This window comes from Elephas maximus, chromosome 5, assembly GCF_024166365.1.
Source record: "Elephas maximus indicus isolate mEleMax1 chromosome 5, mEleMax1 primary haplotype, whole genome shotgun sequence".
In the NCBI taxonomy this organism is placed as follows: domain Eukaryota; kingdom Metazoa; phylum Chordata; class Mammalia; order Proboscidea; family Elephantidae; genus Elephas; species Elephas maximus.
Window position 1 is genome coordinate 118,792,438 of NC_064823.1, and position 21,519 is coordinate 118,813,956.

A 21,519-nucleotide genomic window follows, 5' to 3' on the forward strand; every position below is an offset into this window, starting at 1 on the left:
TTATGTTTTCTCTTTTTTGGTGGGGGCGGAGGCTTGTGGTACTATTATTGTCTTAATATATATTTCTGTCCTCACTAGTGAGGCTGAACATTTTTCCATGTTTATTAGATGTTTATATTTCATCTTGTGTGAACTTTTCCCCATTTTCTACTGATTTGTGAATGTGTTGATATTAAATCTTAGTCATATTTGTTGGAAATATATTCCCCAGTTTTTCAAGTTTGCTTGTAATTATATTGACTATATATTTAAACATATTTAAACCTATAATTCTTTTGTTTTTCTTTTTTCTTATACTTAACACTTTAATCCACCTGGAATTAATTTTATCGTGAAGGCTGACTTTAACCAACTGTCCCTCCTTTACCCACTGATTAGTGATACCATCATTGTCATACACTAAATTTTTATTTTTATTTGGTTCTGTTTCTGGGCCATATCTTGTGTTAATTGTAATTAGTTTAACCACTCTTACACAAGATGTGTACTTTGTTATCTTTACAGTAAATGTTGCTGTAAATCCCAATTCCTTTGATTATTCCTTCTTTTTGGACTTTCTTGGATAATCTCAGAATGAGCATTCTTCACTTGTCTAGCCAAATATTCCACTTGTTTCCTGGTGTGTTATCACATAAGCAAGACACAGCTTCTCAATTTTCAAAGTAAAAGAAAACATGAAATACACTTATCATCACTACGTTTCCTGGATTCCTGTAGAGTGCTCCAGGATTAGAGTTTGGGGTGGTAATTAATATTGTACCATAGAGCTGTGAGAGTGTAGTGCTTGATACAATGTTTGATAGGAGCTTCCTATAATGGGATCTCAGTCATTTTCAGCCAAGAAGTTTTCTAAACCCACAGGGCCTGCTGAAATAATTCTCTTATTCTCCCTGGTGGACAAAAAAGAAAATAGAATTTCATGGATGTCATTATTCCTGCTGAAAAAAATTAAACACCTTGATTATTGTATCAATAAATCTGTCTGTGGTGAAATAATCTTGTGATATATGAACCAAGATGGGGTATCTTCTCTCCTCAATAAAGTGGTTAGAAAGAGGACCTTCCTTTTTTCAGGGTTGGCTTTTGAGTTTGAGAAAGCTGAGGTCCAGCTTGGAAACAAAATCTTCGTTGGATAAGTGTGTTATTAGGGAGCCTTCGTAGTGCAATGGCTAAGCACTTAGCTGCTAATTGGAAGGTTGGTGGTTCAAACCTCCCAGTGGCTCTATGGGAGAAAGACCTGGCGATGTGCTCCCATAAAGATTATAGGATAGAAAACCCTCTGTGGACAGTTCAACTGTCACATGGGGTTGCTATGAATCGAAATTGACTCAACAGCACCTAATAACAACAAACTTATTATCTATGAGGTAGGACTAATTTTTCCCAACTCTAGAAACTAGTCTTGGGTAGGCATAGAGGTGGTATCAATTGATCAGAAATAGACAATTCTTTAAAAAAGCACAATTCTCAAAGCATATATACTTTACTAATTAAAGTAAGTTATTTTTTGGCTCAAAGACGACTTTAGAGGATTGTTTGGTTCAGGTTTAAAGTTTAAAGATCATCTCAGGGCAGTAGGGGCTTTCGGAGGTGGTGTATGTTGAGGGAGAGTTCAGTGCAGCCCCGGAATAACTCAATGGACAAGGCTGAGGTTGGCATAGAAGGACTCCCCAGCCTCCCTTCTAGCAAACAGTCCAAGTCCATGCCTCAAAGGAGAGCTCTATGCTTTCTTCCCAGAGTAAGAAAATCAAACCCCAGATGGAAAAACAAAACAAAACTTTGTTCATTCAAGTATTTTATTTATAATTGTAAATTTACCGTGAGTGTTCTAGTCTACATTTGTGTGCAGGTCAAATCCTGTCAAAATCTAGCTATATCAAAGGGTCTTCCCAGTTGGCTCTACATGAGATCCTTTCATCCTACAGCCAAGGATATTTAAGTAGGAGTTTGTGTGATCACCGGTGATCAGGGACAGTTGGTGAAATACACTATTATGTAAAGTCTTCAACATACTCATGCAAAGCAAGTCACTTATTCCCCTAGACCTCATCTATATAATGGGGAGAAATATATCTATCTTCTCACACACCATGTGATTTGATAAACAAAGGAATACTTGCAAAAGTGCATTTGATATGTGGAACAAAATTTCAAATTTCCAATGGAATCTAGACTTTCTGGAGCCATTGAGGCCGGATAAGCCCCCAAAACTATTGCCCTGAGATAATCTTTAAACTTTAAACCAAAACAATTCCTTGAAGTCTTGTTTGAACTCCAAAATAGTTTAATTAGTATATTTGCTTTGGGCATTGTGCTCTTTTAAAGAATTATCTATGTGAGACCAAATTGATAATGGCAAACTTGAAAGGTTGGATGGGAAGCTTAGAGGGCAAGGAGTTTAAGATAATGGTGGGGGAATATGTGGAAAAGGATAGCAAGAATGGTAGCACAACTTGAAGAATGTAACCAATGTCACTGAATTGTACATGTAGAAATTGTTGAAATGGTATATCTTTGGCTGTGTATATTTTCACCAAAATTAAAAAAATAAACAAAAAAACTTAAGTGCATTTGATAAAACAATGCTAAGTTACAAAAAATCCTACTCTGTATATTTGTACATTTTTCTAAGTCCTTTTGAGTCACTGAGAGGCAAAAGCAAAACTATTAAGGGTATGGTTTGGCAGGGTTAGGTACAGAACTGAACATGGGTGTTTGTAAAATAACAGTTTTTGATGATGTCACATAAATAGTACTACACCAAAGTGTTATAAAATGTAGCAATATGACCTGTTGATTCATAACTCTATTAGCTTCTTTTTTTGAATAACCCAGGGTATTCCGGAAAGCAAATATTTTGCATGGCCGTTTCTTGATATATTTGTCAAATGGAATGACTCACAGCAGAGCAAGTTAGTAGAAGCTGATAGAAAAGCAAAGAGAAGACAACGACATGTTACAAATTTGTGGCTTGAGAACAAAATTAGACTTGGAGATGTATTTTGTTGAGCCCCATAATTTTGTTCTACACTGTACTGGGAAATAGCTCCAACTGTCAATTGGCTGGACCCAAGTAACTACCTTCTATTTAAACAGAAATGTTCTTTTTCAGTTTGCCACAGTCTATACCATTCTCTACCGACTCATATGAAAACAATTGACTGGAACAAAGTAGCTGCTTCCCTCTTTAGAAAGAAATTGTTCTTTTATCCGTTTGCCATAGCCCACACCATTCTCTATTCTCTTCTCTCACTTACAATGCCTGTTCCCTCCAGTCATTTGAATTTGTAACTCCTGACTTAGATAGCGGAGGAAGGATTGGTTTTCTGTGTGGTCTAGATTTGGACCCTAAAAAAAGTCCTTAGGTCTTAAAGAAGGTCAATGGAAAGAAAGTTAATTCAACATATCTGAGGTAAGACATTTTCTTTTAATAAAGACATTCTTTATGGACTTCATGCTAAAATAAGTCTTTTGTTTTCAAATGCTTTCTAGTTGAATGAATTTTCATTTAAATAACAATGGATGTATTAAGTTACTCTGATAGCTACTAAAACTCTCTTATGAAAGAATTCTTTTCTCTATGGAAACAGCAGCAACTGCTGACTGCCTATGAAACTTTGGAAAAAAAAGGCAGAATACAAAGCATAGTAGTAATTAGGATGTTACATCTTAAAGCAATTGAAAATTCTAAGGAATCTGCTTGCTATTACCACCACTTACAAATACGAGACAGAATGCAAAGTAAAATACACATGTATTTTAGAAAGAGTTAGCATGATGCCGCTGTCTCACAGCATATTCCCTGGTTCAACAACCAAGCAAATGGCCCTCAGTGAAACAGACTCTGTACACAGTGAGTGAGAGATATTGGTGCAAAAAAAAAAAAAAAAAAAAAATGGCAGGATATAGGGATTTAAGGGGATTGCCTTGTTTTTCTGTAGCAAGTGCTAGAAGTTGCCCATCATTTCGGTGTCTCAGACAATTTCCACTGACATTTTCACGGTTCCCCCTGGTTACTGTGGGTCTCAGCTCAAGGAACCTTGAATGCTTCAAAAACAAAACCAGATGGTTGCTGTGGGGTGGATTTCAATTCATGGTGACCCCATGTGTTTCAGAGTAAAAATGTACTCCATAGGGTTTTCGATGGATTTTTTTTTATGGTCTTTTGGCAGTAGACCACCAAGCCTTTCTTCTGAGGCACTTGTGGGTGGATTCAAACTACCAACACTTGTTACTAGCCAAGTGCTTAACCATCTGGGCCACCTTGAACCCTTCAGTGGAAGACAATTCCTCAGTCACCCCTACAACCAGCTGAGAAGTTTGATTTTCCCTAAAGAGTTGACCTCAAATATACAACAATCCATTGACACCATCTGACTATATAACCCTGGACCAAATGCTGTAAGGGAGAAGTCCATTCTCCCTTGTCCCTGTAAGAAAACCAACACCTGCCCCCCACCTCCACCAAATCAATAGAATACAAAATTGATTGGAGTATTTTATTTATAAATGTACATTTACTATAAAAGCTGTTGCATTTTAGACAACTTTTTATTTTTATTTTCTTACTATTTCTCAGAGGCATTTTAGAATAAATATTGTAAATGAAGGTTAGTGTAATTGATATAGAACATTGGCCCACCCATAACAGTAATATCTTTTAGACAGACTCACATAGGAGGTGGATCCTGTAGTTCGTTAAATCTTATACTGTGTATGGATAACTATAATAGGTATTGCATTAATAACAGTACATAGAAAGAATGAGGAAATGTCATAAAAGTTTGCTAGTGAAAAACAAAGCATTACCCATGTTTTCTTAAGAAAGAGATGGGACTAGTATTTGGAGTATGAGGAAAAAAATCAGATATACTTATATACTTCCTTAGGAACGATAAATCACTCACTTGCCTCATCCCTTTTTTTTTTTTTTAAACAAACGCGTTTATATTATAGCTCAACAGTGCAGAGCATTCCCCCCCTCCCCCACCCCGGGATCTCAAAGATTATTTAAAAAGAAATAGATCATACTCATTATGCTGCACTGGGAAAAACAAGATCGAGTCTGCTGAAGCTGCCATGTAACAGACTCCAAATGAAATATAAATCAAATATAAATAGAAACAGTTGGCAATTAGAATTTAGAAAATGTAGGAGATTATTCTGTGCTGGTGACTAGTGTTCATTATGGAAAAGCACGTTCTGCAGTTGGAGAATGGGGCTTTATTTTTCTTGACTCGATTCTAGCTTCAATACATGTATAATGAGTCTCACTAAGAAATATGTATAAATGGGTTTGTGAAACCAGAAGAGAATGTGCAATATTCATATATGCCTTACATAACGGATGGAGTTTCACATGTAAAAAGTATTCTATAAAAACCGGTTATGAATGATCATATTGTACATGTTTGTGCATCACTTGTGATAAGGTACTCTGCTAAGATCATGCAAAGTGTAAACATCCACATTATCAAAATAGTTAATAAACATGCAGGTGGTTAATCAAAATATTGGACTTAATCTGTACATTTTCAAAACTTTTTTCTTTTGCTTTTTTTTCTGTAAATTTTTTTTCCTGTAAAACAGCAAATACCTTCATGAGAAGTCTTGGGACCTTGGAAATGACTTCATCTCCCTTCAATGTACTGCACCCATGATTCACCACTGACTATGTGCAACGGCTTTGCATTTTCTAAGGCACAATTTTTAATGAAATGGTGTGTAAATTTCAATCTAACAACAGCTTGTCCAAATGAAAATACGGTCAAAATACCTCCAGTGGCTGAGGAAATTTCTGCACTTATATGGAACCCAGATGCAAAGAACCATCTAGCATGTAAATAAATAATTGCTAGCCATACTCAGCAACTCACAGCAACCCCAAAGAATAGAGTAGAACTGCCCCATAGGGTTTCCAAGGAGCACCTGGTGGATTCAAACTGCCGACCTTTTGGTTAACAGCCGCAGCTCTTAACTAGTACACCACCAGGGTCACTATGAGTCAGAATCGACTCCATGGCAATGGGTTTTTTTTTTTTTTTAAATACTCAGTAAGACACAGAAAAAGAATTATTGCTTACATAACAGAAAAACATCTACTTGATCTCCTTTTAGGACTACATTAACCTATTAGGTAGGAGTGTCTCCATAGTCTACATTCACATAATGTAATCTTCACTTATTTGCCATTGTTTTAAGGCAGAATAAATAGTTCTTCCTTCTCAGTCTTAAAGAAAACAGCCTTGAGATCTAAAACGTGACTTTTTTTAATAACTTGACTCTTTTCTTGGCCAGCTGAAACTCCTCACACAAGGCAGAAGATAAACAAGCTCCCGGTAAGAGGTCCTCTCTATAAACTTCTCTATGCGCAGGGTCCAGAATTCTTGATGGTGAAGAGAGGTGGTGATGAAGGAGAATGAAGGAGAGCATGTGTCCATTAGAGTGGGCAGGGCACAATTTGAGCGGTAGGTTATTGCTGATCACACACCAGTGGCTTTTCACAACATTATGCCATTTTGGATTCTATGAAGATGGAATTGATGCTTTTATTTAGATTCTTGAGTTGCAGGCCCTCAAGGAGAACTTGCAGGCAAGGTGGGGCGTGGCCACTCCTAATGATGACTTATCTCAATGAGATCTTCCACTGCCTAATATAAAGTCCCTTATTGAGGACTCCTAATCTAGTGCCTGAAGAGAAGCAAGCCACACAGATCTCATGGCTATGATCTACCACTCTTTTGAACATTAAACTTTTTCACAGATTTTGGCAATAACGTTGGAAATGATGACAGAAATATTTCCCGCTGTCGTTTTCCTACCCTTGGGCAATGTCCCAGAGTGTAAGTCTAGCAGATATTGCAAGGGTTCTCTTTATTTGATGGAACAGCCTATATTAATGACATAACTTCCAAGGAACACAAAATCTAATGCTAACGGTGCAATAATTTATTGGTATAACTTCTACCCTCAAAAATTAAGTAACACAAAGGTTTTCAGGATTACAGTATATATTATCAGACTAGTGTCTTTGCATTTAAAACAAGTTATAGCTCAGACAGCTCGCTGTGATGTTTAGTTTCTGAAATGCATTAATCTTATCCTATCTTAGAAGACTGCATGTCTCAAATTGGCATGTCTTGCACTTTCTGCAGCTTAATTCTGTAAACGTAAAATGTTTAATTCCTAGAAATACTAACACAAAACAGGTTCATTGCATCATTTACCTTATTAAGTCCCAAAGAAGAGAATAGCACATTTTAAACCATAAGCCTGCTTGACCATGCTAAGACCCTTTTTGAGCTATTCAGGATCAATATTCTCTTTTATATATGTGCAAATGCAAAAAAAAAAAAAAAGGTAAAACACAAACACTGTGCTACAAAAGAACAGATACCATCTTTTAGAATAGCCTTTCTGAAATCAGATGAATGCTGGGAAGCCCCCGAATTTGGGATTTTGTTAGGCGATTGCCAGGGACACCCTCAATAAACAAATGGTGAATGATCTGGAAGCTTGAGAACCATATCACAACGTTGTAGGTTGGCCAGCACCTGTGATAAAGAAAGCAGAGCAACATTTGGTGAAAGCTGTCAGCACTTCTTGCTTTAGATGTTTTAAAACTTCCCAGATTAGCAGTTGCCTCTGGTAAACTTTCTTCCCCCCAGGGTGGGAAAATCACGGCTTTGTAACACATTTGGTCTGGTTTGAACATCTGGTTCGAATTTACATTTCTACCCCAGATATACTGAATCAGAATCTACATGTTAACAAATCCACAGGTGATTGTTATGTATAATAAAATTTGAGAATCTCTATTCTCGTAAGAAGCCCCAGCAGCTAGTGGTTTGAAACCACCTGCAGCTCTGTGGAAGAAGGATGTGGCTGTGTGTTTCCATAAAGATTCACAGCCTTGGAAACCCTATGGGGTCGCTATGAGTCTGAATCGACTCTGATAGCAGTGGGTTTTTGCTACGGCTGCTAACCAAAAGGTCAGCAGTTGGAAGCCACCAGGAGCTCCTTGGAAACCCTATAGGCCAGTTCTACTCTGTCCTATAGGGTCACTATGAGTTGGAGTAGACTCAAGGGCAACGAGTTTGGTTTTTTGGTTTAGTGGCTCTCAGAATTGCTCCCTACTCCCTAACCAGCAGTATTAGCATTGCCTGGTACCTTGTTAGGAATGCAAATTCTCAGCAGGGGTGCAAACTAGTTTGAAGCCCTGGATTAGAAATGCTATGGATTTCACCCTACACCAAATGAACTTTCACGGAGTTTTCACTTTGTCTTTTGAGGCAAATAAGCAAAACAATAATCTCTTTTTCCTCAGTTTCTTTAGGTTTTTGGTTCTCTAAGAATAAATACATCATAACTGAGGAATTTGACACATGACCTAGAAATAGGATTGTTAGATTTAGCAAATAAAAATACAGGACACTCAGTAGAATTTGAATTTCAAATAAACGACAAATAATTGTTTAATGTAAGTATATACCATGCAATGTTTGGGACATACTTGCGTTAAGGAAAACCCAAAACCACTGCGTTAAGGAAAGAGCTTGCAATATTGGGACATATTCATACTAAATAAAATATTCATCATTTATCTAAAATTCAAACTTAACTGGGAAAACATTAACTGGGTATCTTGTATTTTATCTGGCAACACTATCTAGAAAGGATGATCTGGGCTCCATATTTCTTGCTGATGCCTTTGCAAGGTTTTTCCTTCATTTAGGCCCTACAGTTGTGATGAGGCTACTGCAACACTGGAAAAGACCCTGGGGAGTTAGCGCTAAATGCATTTCACAAGAGTGAATGATGGCACAGAACACCATGTACCAAGACACAGTCATCCAACACTCAAGCACAAATGGCACAAGTTAAACATGTGAAGGCCTGATTTGTGACAGGTAATTTGTTTTGCACTTCCATTCCCATTTACATATGAACTTAAAAACTGTTTACATTGCTTTTAGGAATTGCATTTTAATATGCTGTTATGCTATTTTTCCCTCCAAGAGAAAAATTTCATTTACATGTGACTAGTTACTTGGAGAAAATAGGATTATATATTCAGGTTTTATTCTACAAAATAAAATTATTTCGTTTCACTTCGAATGCCTCTGATGTAAACCACCCCTCATATCCATCCATCTCCCATCTTCTCAACTCAGATAAAAATAAAGAAAAAGAATGATTTTTAGCCATTTCTTCCAATTCTGATTCTTTTATTGCATCTATGGTATACTCAACCAATTCAGATGTATTTATACTTCTCTAGCCAACTGTAATCCCGTCCCCTCCACCCGTTCACCCCTAAAGGATATTTATTTCTATGACACCACTAAAGAAATGAGTAGTAGTCTCAGATATACTGGTCATTCTTCTTGTCATGTGTTGACTTAATTAAAATTTGGCCTAAAATGGTACTAACATTTATGTGGAAAAATAAACATGAGAGACAAATTAGGAAAATTTTGGGAAAAATAATGAGAGAGAGGGTGGCCACTATTACCCAATATTAAAACATATTATAAAGCTACAATAACTAAGGCAGACACTGGAGAATAGGTAAATGAAATCCAATAAAACATTCAGAGATAGATGCAAGTATGTATGGGCTTAGTTTATGATAAAGGTGGCATAGCGGGGGGAAAAAAAAAGACGGATTATTCATTAAATGATATTCTCACTACTGGCTAATTGGGGGAAAAAATAAAGCTGGACTATCTTACCCCAAAATGCATTCCTGATGATCACATATTTACATGTGAAAAACAAACAAAAATATCTAGGAGAAATCTCAGCTAAAGTTATTTATAATCTTGGAATAGTGAAAGTAGGGTGAGTTTTTCTAAGATACAAAATCCAAAATATAAAAAGAAAGATATATTTAATTATCTACATCCTAAAAGGAAAATCTTTTGCATGATAAATCGGGAAGCGGAAAGGCCAACAGTTACTGCAAAATGTAGCAAATACAACAATGAGGGAGTATCTTTAATTTAAAAAGAACTTATACCAATCAGCTGCCAACAGAAAAAACGGGTACAGGATGTTGTTGTTGTTAGTTGCCGCTGAGTTGATTTTTAACTCACGGTGATCCCTTGTGACAGAGGAGAACTGCCCCATAGGGTTTTCTAGGCTCTAATCTTTAAAAGTAATAATAATAATAAAATAAAAAATCTTTTATTTTTAATCTTTACAGGAGCAGATCACCAGGTCTCCCTCAGGTAGAGAAGCACTTCATAGAAAAGTAATACAAACAGCCAATAACTATATAAAAAGATGCTCAAACTCATTTATAATTAAAGAAATACAAATCAAAGCAATGAATCTTTCTTTTTTTTTTCCCACCCAGTGAATTGGAAATTACTGCCCCACAGGTTTTCCACAGTTGCAATCTTTATGGAAGCAGATTGCCACATCTTTGTCCCATGGAGTGGCTGGTGGTTTCAAACCACGGATCTTTCAATTAGGAGCTGAGCACTTAACCACTGTGCCACCAGGGTTCCTTGCTGATATTCAGAGCTGACATAAATGTGGAAAAGAGCCTTTCTTATATACTTTGGGGGGAGGGTGCAACTTTTTTTGAGGATAATTAGACAAGGTATATGAAAATTTAAAAAGCACATGCCCTGTAACTCAGAAGTATTATTACTGCTTAAACCAGCGTGCTGTCGAGTCAATTTCAGCTCACAGTGACCCTATAGGTCAGAGTAGAACTGCCCCTCTTTTTCTCGGGGGGTGGCTGGTGGGTTTGAACTGCTTTCTTACTGGTCAGAATCTACCATATGGAGATGCCTTCAAATATTCATCAATATACATGCAGAATGTTCACTGGAGCATATTTTTGTAGTATTAAAAAAACAGGAAACAACCAAAGTGTGCATCCACCAAAAATCAGTTAAATAAATTATGCCAAATCTATACAATGGGATTGTATGCAGCCATTAAAAAGAATGTTGAGAAAGAATGTGCTAATACATAAAAATTGCCCAAGACATCATATCATGAGGTAAAAACAATGACGAAAACTAAGTACAGAACACCATGAATATACGATCAGCTTGTGAAAGAACACACACACAGATGCACCACACACCTATGTACCTGTGTGTGTGTGTGTGTGCATGTCCATGTACATATACACAAACATACATTCTGCCCCTGTCCCATGAAGATATCAGAAAGTGATTATGATGTCTAATTGGGAATTTTCCCTTTTCATTTGGTATCTTTCTGAACTGTTGAAAATTTTCTAACCTTATACCATTTATTGTTGTTGCTATTGTCGTTAGCTGCCGTCATGTTGGCCCCCAAATCATGGCAACCCTGTGCGTTGCAGGGTAGAACAGCCCCATAGGGCTTTCTTGGCAGTAATCTTTACGGGAGCAGTTTACCAGGCTGCTGGGTGGGCTTGAATCACTACCAACCTTTTGGTTAGCAGCCAACCAGATGAGATACCATTTGTAACTTTCATTTGTTTATTCTTTTGAATTTCTACAGAGGTTATTTAATCAGAGAGATATTGGGCCTTTTTGCTTTCTTCCTTGTCTTTCTCAGTATTCTAATAATTTCTAGTAAAGTAGTGCATTAAAAACTTAAAAAACACAACTGTAGACTGCCTTCAAATCATTTTCTTATTTTCCATCTTATGAGAATGTTACAGAAACTGTATGATTCTTGTCTTTATTTATTTATTTTTATTGATTCTTGTCTTTAGATCTGGCATTAAAAACAGTTAATAGAGATGGCCTTTATATTTGTATATGTAAGAGAAAAATTCCTGGCCTAGATCCGAAAAGCTCATTCCCAAAAGAAGTCATTATGAATCACCCAACTTCTCAAGTAAAAAAAAAAAAAAATCTGGATCAAAAGAGGTCACTGTCACCTAGAGGTAGATTCAGTTTCATTCCCTGCTGGCATCCTTCCAACACTTTAAATTATGAAAGAAATTCCATCTGGCTCAACGGTCGGTCCTGCAACCTAACAGTGCCCTCTTCTGGTTCTGTGATTCACATTCAGCTGGTTCACCAAGGCTGAAAAAAATGCTTAACTTGCCGAAGATGATAGGAAAAAAATAATTTTGAAACCTGGGAGACAAGGTTTTCAGTTTTCTTGTCTAGTATATGAAAACAAACACAAACAAAAAAAAACTCGAATTGTGGTATAAACAGTCCAGGTTGATGGCAGCAGCTCTAAGTTGGAACTGTTTGACCCCAAGTCCAATGTTCATCATAAATCGAAACCACTTGGGTTTGATTTAATTTTTAAAACCCATCATTTTATTAGGTGGGTGCATATTCCTCTGAATTTACTAAAACCATAGGTCTAAAACAATTTTTACTCTTAAAGTCTTCTGCCTCGCAGATTTAGAGACCATGCATAAAAAAAAAAAATGCATAAGGGCTGTAAAAACATGACTTAACTTACTTTAAGAAACAATAAAACATTCTTGAATTTCAAACTCCTTCTCTTCACTTAATATTTTTCTTCTTAAAAGAAAGGGTTTTTGACTGATGAATTTGCATTAAAAGATCTCCTGCTGTCTAGGTTATCCACCATAAGGATTATACCTAATGTTGGAGACTGAGGAAGGATTTCAAGGCAAGCCACTGGCTATTCAGATTTTCTAAACAGCACCTGGGCAACAGCACCCTCTGGCGTCCCTGAAGCCAACAAGAACTTTCTATATTAGGAGGCTCAGATATAAAATGGGAGGGTCGACTGTTCAGGGAAGCTCCAAGGCAGCTGTGACTGTGTACTAAGGTATTGGAGTGGCAGTTTACAGAGGATCAGAAGCCATTTTCTCTCTTAAGGAGCTTTCAATTTAGTTGGGAACAAAACCATATTATGTAATCAAACTCCTGAATGTAGGGCATGTGGAGTATGGTGCTTGATTTGATAAACAGCCAAGAGCCACTCTTCACAGGTAAACCATTCCCAAATGGCGCTGGTCTTTAAAGGTATGCCTCAACAAATGAATAATTCTTCCTAGACCTGATATCTTCCTTCTGCCTCACCAGAATGTCTACGGTGAGCTCTGCTGTGTAGTTGTTAGGTGCCATTGAGCTGGTTCCAACTCATCGTGACTCTATACACAACAGAACAAAACGCCACCCAGTCCTGTACCATTCTCATGATTGTTGTTATGCTTGAGCCCACTGTTGCAGCCACTGTGTCAGTCCATCTTGTTGAGGGTCTTCCCCTTTTTCGCTGACCCTCTACTTTACCAAGCATGATGTCCTCCAGGGACTGGTCCCTCCTGATAACATGTGAGCTCTGGCAGTGTCTAAAAGTTGGCCTGCAGTTTTTACCTGCTGGTGTGTTAACGTACTTCTGGATGGAAAGAATATGTGCATACTGTAGCAATCACTTCTAGTAAGAAACGAGTGCTAAATAGGGGTTATTTCCTTTTCTAATTTCTTTTACCTAGATTTACCCAGATACTACTACCATCTGTCAGTTTGTTGTGCTGTGGTGGCTTGCATGTTGCTATGATGCTGTAAGTTATGCTACCAGTATTTCAAATACCAGCAGGGTCACCCATGATGGACAGGTTTCAGCAGAGCTTCTAGATTAAGACAGGCTAGGAAGAAAGGTCTGGCACAATCTACTTTTGGAAATTAGCCAGTGAAAGCATTATGGATAGCAACCTTAGAAAACATACAACCAGGATGCTCCTTAGAAGCAAGGATGGCAAGACTTCACCTCGTTTACTTTGGGCACATCATCAGGAAAAACCAATTGCTAGAGAAGGACATCATGGTTGGTAAAAGGATGGATGGCAAAGGTGACGGAGGCTCTGAGTGAGACGGACTGACACAGTGGCCGAAACAAGGGGCTCAAATAGCAATGATCATGAAGATGGCACAGGACTAGGCAATGCTTTGCTGTTAAATATGAGGTCACTATGAGTCTGAGATGACTAGATGGCAACTAACAACAACGAGAGATGTGAATAAATGTTTTCCTCAAGATAGTACTGTCCGTGGAGAGAAATGCTGAATTCCTAAACTGGGTTCTAGGAAGGGCATATGACTGCATCACTTATCTCAAGACTCTTCCCCCGTACTTACTTCTGGATCGCATGTAGCAATCATTACAGTTCAGAAGACCATTTCGAATCCTGACATCTGTCCCACTCACTGCATCTCCAAGCTGTCCTTTACAAATTCCACACTAGAGGGGAAGAAAAACAGAAGCCATAAGATACATGGGGAATTGTTTCTTTCTTTTATAATTTATTTTATTTTTGTTGGTGGTGTTGTTAAGGAGAAATTGTTTCTTTATACCGCTTAGTTACTGTTTACACGACTAGAACACTAATCACTTCTACAGTCTGCATATTTGTTGAGCATCTCCTACATGCTAGGTGCTATACCAAAGAGCTGGTTTACACAGCAACAATACACTTTGAGGATTTTACCCTAACTCCTTTCATTTCACAGAGGAGCACATTAGTTCAGAGAGGTTAGTTGACTTGTCCAAGGTTGTAATGCCCGTAAGTGGTGGTGTGTCGCACTGAATCCAAAGCTTATGCTCTCACCCTCTATAATACACTGTTTCACTGTTTCTCCATCAAGATGGGAGAATCATTTTAAACACATTAAAACATGGTGGTTTTCAATAAACACACGGCCAATGAATTATCAATTGAGACTTCTTTGCAAATAATCTTTTAGATGCTTTCAGTATTGTTGGTAAGTTCTGCCAGGTCAGAATTATAGGTAATAGTCATTCCACTTTATATTTCCACATTAAAGACACTGATGCCCAGAGTAACAAATCTCCTAGAAAAGGAACTTCCTTTAGCCAAGTCAACCTGTGTAGAGAAGGAGATTGACGGATATACCATCTGGTTGTACCAGAGAAGGTGGCAGGGGGAGTTGCTCAAGACACCAGGCTCTTGCTGGGGGATTAGGACCCAACTCAGGAGAAGGGGTCCTGAATCCATATGGGACGGGGGCGGCTTCATTCAAATTATGTTATAAGCTTCAGCTACATCTAAAAACAGAAAAAAACAAAAAAAAACCCAACCAACCAAACAAATAAAAAAACCAAATCTGTTGCTGTCAAGTTGATTCTGACTCACAGAGACCTTATAGGACAGAGTAGAACTGCCCCATAGGAGTGGCTGGTGGATTCAAACTGCTGACATTTTGGTTAGCAGCCAAACTCTTATTCACTGCGTCAACAGGGCTCCATCACAAGGGTGGGCAATAAATCTAAGAATGTACCTTAAAGCATCAGACTAGCTCCAGGAAGTGAATGATTACAGAAAATAAAAGCCTTGACAGCTAAGAATGCCAGTATTCTATCCCTTGAGAATCTGCAAAAACCCTCTGCCACCTCCATTATTTCCAGCTTTGGTAAAGTTTCTGAGAACAAAATGTGGTGCTGGAACACATCTTTGCATTACCATGAAATTAAAAAAAGTATATATTCCTGAAGCCTCAAAGCTCTTCTAGATAATTTAGGATATATATCATCCAGGTTAATTTTACAATGAGAATATATTTGGCTGCCATTTGTGAAATTATTCTCTATAAAAATAAAATAAAACTTGGAAATGGAAAACTGTGCTCTCATTCTAGTATGTTTGATACATTGAATCTATAGTAAGTATTCACGTTGTTGTTATGTCTTGCTTTCAAATGATTGTCAACATTAAATTAATAATTTGGGGATGATTTCACTCACTTTCACTTAGCATATAGGCAAAGTGAGAGTCATTTTTAACCTATACAAATCTACTTTATAGCCCAGGAAGCTACCAACAATAAATATGGAAACAGTCAAGAAGGAAAAAGGAAGCATGCCAGAGTTATGCAAAGAAAGAGGTGACCCTTATTCAGTGCTGCAAGGTGTGGATTCAGTAATTACATATTAATTTGAAATGTATTCATGAGTCAAGAAAAGACAGGAAATGCTGATATGATCAAACCTGTGAATTTTATAATAAAGTATAACTCACTGTTTAGCTCACCTACTAAGTAGAATCTAGGCTTCCTCATCTGCAGTTTATTCATTAATTCATTCATCTAAAAATATTTATTGGCACCCACTCTGTTAGGTACAGAGGCAAAAGTGGTGAGCAAGACAGGCATGGATTCTGTCTTTATGGAGTTTATGGCCTATTTGAAGAGATAGGTCTTAATTAAAGAATTTAGTAACGAGCAATAGGGGCCAGGAAAGGTTCTATAAGAATATGTAACAAAGGCAACTGACTTAATCTGAGTAAGCAGGGCAGGTTCTTAGAGGGAACGATATTCAATCTGAAATTATACACATTCAATCCAAGATTTAAAACTTTGCAGCTAGCTATACTCATGTAACTGGCAGAAAATCTTGCATTAGGTCAAAGACTAATGACCTTGACATTAAGTCACAAGAGTTCAAGAATCAGCAAAGATATTATACTCCAAATAAATATGCATGGCCCTATAAGACTCGGAAGCATTGGTGTGTTCCCAGCGTCACATTCTCAGCTACCTACTAGAGAATATGGGCGTTATCAACAAAAGCTGTTGTGTAAAGACAACATCAACTGCACACATTTGTTTAGTCTCTTCTAAGCCAACTTTCCAGGGCAGTGCATGATAGGAGAGCTTTATCTAAAGGCTGTACTCCACCCATGCTTCTACACAACCTAGAGGGGGAAACCTCACAAGCAAAGGCCTTCAGGACTTCCAGGAGATATTTCTTAGTACAGAGGATGCCAAAAGATAACAGGATGTTGCACTTAATAAGATGAGTGATGAGTACGTACCCTAAAGCACTGGATGTGAAAATAGAGATTAAGAGTCTCGATGATCATAGCAGCTCCTTTACCCAAAGGAAGGCCACAGGAGGAGCACAGCTTCTTCCCACTTATAGACCTAGATTTAAAAAAAAAATACATATATATATACACATATAAAATTAAATTTTCAGTTTAGAATAGCTGATCAAATACACAAATATGTAACCTCCTGCAAAAGAGATATTCCTCTTCTCTGCTAGATATTCTTCTTCCCACGGGTCACATTTTTATCATAAATGAAATGAAAATTATTGAATCAATAATGAACAGGAATTAAATATCAGGTATAGCTTATAGACAACTGCTAGACTAAATACAATAGGGTACTATTTTTTTTTTTTTACTATTGTGATATGAATCTGGTGAGTGTGTGTGTGTGCGTATGTATGCAAGTATGTGTGTATGTGTTCATTTGTTCCAAGAAATTTGTGTTGTAGTCTGTTCAACCACAGTGACCAAATGCCTTGAGATGATTCAGCATATTTATCATATATTCTCATAACTCCTAAAAGATATTTAAGCTTAGCTTTACTAAGGTTTCAACATAGCTTTAAAATTTTTCATAGTTGGATCATTGGTCCACTAGGGCATTTCTTTTTTACTTGTTAAGAAAAAAAAAAATTGTTTTCATATTGAGAATTGTGACACATAGAATAGGTACCGGCCAGACGTATGTGATCCAAACCCTAAGACCCAGAATTAAATCCTCGCTCTGTCATCAATTCTGTGGTCTGATATAAAGAAGTCATTTTGCGTTTCTCTATTGCCTTTGAAATGAGGGGACTAGACTGGATTACCTCTATGGCCTCTTCTAGTCCAAACATGCTACGAGTTCATGATTTGGGCACTTGACATTTTAAGTTGTAAGCCCCCGGGTGTATGGCTGTATCTACCTCATCTCTATATTCCCACAGCACCTCCAACAAAGTCCACCAGTAGACTAGAACCAAATCAACAGTCCAACACCAGGTGGGATGACATGGTCAACAGTCCATCTGATATTAGATGGTTGTTCTCTTAAATAGAAGCCCCGGTAGTGCAGTGGTTAAGAGCTCAGCTGGTAACCAAAAGGTCAGCAGTTCAAATCCACCAGCCACTCCTTGGAAACCCTACAGGGCAGTTCTACTGTGTCATATAGGGTGGCCACGCGTCAGAATCGATTCAATGGTAACAAGTTCGGGTTTTTTTTTTTGGTTATCTTAAAGCAGCTTTCACAGAGCAAAAATCAGATTGCAATACTGCCTATTGTCTGAGAAGCTCTTGGAATTACACAGAAAACTTTAAAAATATGCAGTATCATTTAAAAGTCAACGGGGTACAAAGGGACGGCAGTACAGAAAGGAAAACAATAGAAAAGAGGAAGGAAGAATTGCCCCAAGCAAACTCTATTTATTAGGATTTCCCTCTTATCCAGGAGTTAAATGAAATTTCTAAATTCAAAGAGAACCTCAGAGTACTCAGTAATTTGTTTCACCAGTGAATGGAAATTCAGGCAGCTTTTAAGAATATCTTGGGGCCCAATTACTGTCCAGAGGCAATCAGTAGAGAGCTGGAGTGGGTTAAATGAGAAGATGAAGTTTCTTTTTCTAGCCTCTGCCTGGCTCTCTGGAAGAGCCATCAGCAGGTCCTGCCTAGGAGCACTGAGCCGTCTTGGAGGGAAAGGCGCCGACTGAGGAGCCCAGAAGTTGTCTGGGAGATTTTACTATTAGATTGCAGGTTCCACACAATGTAATTAAAGCCCTGTGGCTCACACACTTCACTTTTTCTTTTGTGGGCTGGCAAATTGGCAGGCAGATGGGAAATGTTTTCTTTCCTCCTGTGTGTGTGTGCACGTGCGCACGTGCGCGTGCATGTGTGTATGAAGAGATGTGGATGGACAAATCATTTGGCAAGTGGTGCAGTGGTTTAGAGCTCGGCTGCTAACCAAAAGGTTGGCCGTTCGAATCCACCTTGAAAACCCTAAGGGGCAGTTCTACTCTGTCCCATAGGGTCACTATGAGTTGGAATCGACTTGACGGCAACAGGTTTTAGTTTTGGTTAATTCAGTTGTGATTATGCTTCACCAGCTATAGTCAAATAAAACCTAGCAGCCTCAGGAAGTCCCGCTGACCTCTTTACCTGTTTGGTGACTGGCCAGGAGGGGTGGGAGAGCAGGGGGACAAATGCCCAGCCTGGAAGTTCTCTTGAGGGCTTGTCCTGTAATGTGGAAAAAGAGTCAAAAATTATGACAAGGTAAGAGAAGCCCAATCCACACATACAAAAAATATTTTAGGTAAGAAAAATCGACCTTCCTTGGCAACCAAACTGAAGACTGTAGAGTGTCCTAATGGTAATTTTTTAAAAAGGAGAAAAATAGTAATCACCTAGCAAGGATTGTACATGTGTTGGCTACATAAGATCAAAACCAGGCTGACACTGGTGAACAGGAAAGACAGACTGTTTTTTGAATCTTTATTTTGCCAGGATTTTTGTTGAGTTAAAATTGCTAAGATGTTTCTTTGAGTTGCAACCTGCTTTCTGCATGCAGTTAGATATAAAAATTATGGACTTAATGGTAGAGTGCTCCTAGAACGGTTGTCCAGGTGCTCTTTGTTGCCCATGAACTCTGCCTGTGATTAAGCTGTCAGTTCTGGGCTCTTGCTTTTAAAAACTGATTTCATTTACAAAGAAAGGGGTGGAACACAGAAAAGAACGAGGAAAATGAGGAAATACCAACGCAGATGTGAACAGAGTATGAGTACGTCTGTCTTCTGACTGTGTTTTCACCATTAACACCCAAGCCCCTTACCCACCCAAACTCCCTTCTTTTGCATTCTCATGTAAGACCCTACATACACTATAGGGACCATTGCTTTAAAGAAAGACTGAATACTACCGTGATAATCAATAACAATGATGACTACTTCTGTGATTCTGGCGAGTGTCGTACAGACATACAGAAATGAAACAAGATGGACATGAGAAATAAGGGGGAAGGAGTTCAAGCACTGTATTAGGAAAAATCAAAATGTAATGAGAAAATAAGGCAAAAAGCAAATATTTTTCTCTTATAAATAGGTTATCATTATCATCATTGTCATCACCATCATCCATTACACAGTACTTTTTTTTTTTTTTGGCCAGGCATGAAGCCCTATGAGGTAGATACTATTATTATTCCCATATTATATATATAAAAAAATATTATAGATGAGGAAATAGAGGCATAAATCGCTCAAGGTTATTATACATACAGGCAGGTGGCAGAGGAAAATTTGAATCCAGGCTACCTGGCTCCTGATGATTTGTTAAATTATAACAAATGTGATATTTTTAAAACTGTAGTTATAAGAAGCCTTTGGCTCAAATATGATCTTATTGTGGAACTATGGATTCATTTTTATTTCCTCTGCTGTATAACCAGCCAAGTCCTTTGGCGTAAGTTACTTAACTTCCCTGAGCCTCTATCTCCTCATCTGTAAAATGGGAACATTGACTTCAGAAAGTTATTGGCAGAGTTCAGTGAGTTAATATATGAAAAGAAGAGAGAAATATATGCAAACCCTTCAAAACAGTGTTTGTTATATTGAAATGCTTAAAAATGATAAGAACTATTATTATGGTAAAAACACAAATCTTACAAAATTAAAAGATAGCCTAGTATAGCTACTTTAATAAGAGAGCGTGATAATGACAGAAGGACATTTTTTTCTTGAAAGAACTTTTGTCAGTAGGCTCTAAGACAATTTAACTCAAATAAATTACTAATACAACAGGCCTACAGATTCTTCCTATGGGTTAAGAAATTCAGGGTGAATATTTAATTGCCAGGAATGTTGTCCCAGCCTTCTATAAATATGTATTACCTTGTAAATGACATTAAATGAAGAGAAGGCACGAAGATGCTGCTGACATCTTGCTATCTCACTTTTTCATTTTTTCCCCTAAGTCAATAAATTAATAAAGGAACTCCATTTCCATCTTATTTGGTTACTTACTTCCGCCTTTCACTTGGAGACTCAATCTGATGGTTAATATTTTTATCCAGTGGGAGAGTTTTTGGCTTCACATCTTCTGAAATGGGCATAGGTGGGTTTAATACCTGCTGATTCCGGGATGGATCTGTGGCCAAGCAAAGGGCATAAACTTAGTGTCCAGCAGCTAGTCATCTTTTTGCTGTTGTTAGTTGTCGAGCCACCTTAGTGCTTAGTAAGTCACCTTTCTATAAAGTGCTAACGCCTGCTGAGGTCTCACAAGACTTCCTGTAAGCCCTGGGCACATGGTGGAAGGAATGCCCAGTTTATTCACTGTGCTGTGAATTAGTCCTGGAAACAAAGGAACCAGACCCTTTCACCTCACTGATTCCTCATATAATAATAACAACACTTAAAAATACTGACTTTTTATTCAGTAGAGAATGCAAATTTGAGTGGATGCAATCAATTGTAGCTTGAAATGCAATTCCTCAAACACAGTGGAAAACAACTGCTTTCTCTGACCTATGGGTTTATGCCGCTGTGATGTGGCTTAAGTCTATTGGTTACCTGAATGGCTATCTATTGGGTACCTGAATGGCATTCAACCCATAGGATATCTCTATATGTGAACACATGCAAATCTGTGCTTACATGTTACAATTAACCCATGTAAATACAGGAACAGGCAATATGCCAAGACATACATGGCCAAACTCATTAATTCCACCATTACTAATTTTTTCTTTGCTCAGCCAA

At 37.8% G+C, this 21,519-nt stretch overlaps 1 protein-coding gene across 10 annotated transcripts in view; it reads right to left on the reverse strand.

The window, feature by feature from the left end:
* Nucleotides 1-4,459: 4,459 nt before the first annotated feature.
* The window catches only part of LIMCH1 (LIM and calponin homology domains 1), a 430,644-nt gene continuing 413,584 nt past the window's right edge, over nucleotides 4,460-21,519 (reverse strand). For 9 of the 10 annotated variants that reach the window (XM_049886942.1, XM_049886948.1, XM_049886943.1 and 6 more), the window contains 5 exons: nucleotides 20,785-20,908; nucleotides 18,926-19,003; nucleotides 16,775-16,883; nucleotides 14,082-14,184; nucleotides 4,462-7,553 (listed from right to left, as the gene is read on the reverse strand). In XM_049886942.1, coding sequence (XP_049742899.1) covers nucleotides 7,528-7,553; nucleotides 14,082-14,184; nucleotides 16,775-16,883; nucleotides 18,926-19,003; nucleotides 20,785-20,908 — 440 coding nt within the window. In that variant the 3' untranslated portion in view covers nucleotides 4,462-7,527. Of the gene's footprint in view, nucleotides 7,554-14,081; nucleotides 14,185-16,774; nucleotides 16,884-18,925; nucleotides 19,004-20,784; nucleotides 20,909-21,519 lie in introns of all 10 variants that reach the window. The other variant, XM_049886947.1, reaches the window with a different exon arrangement.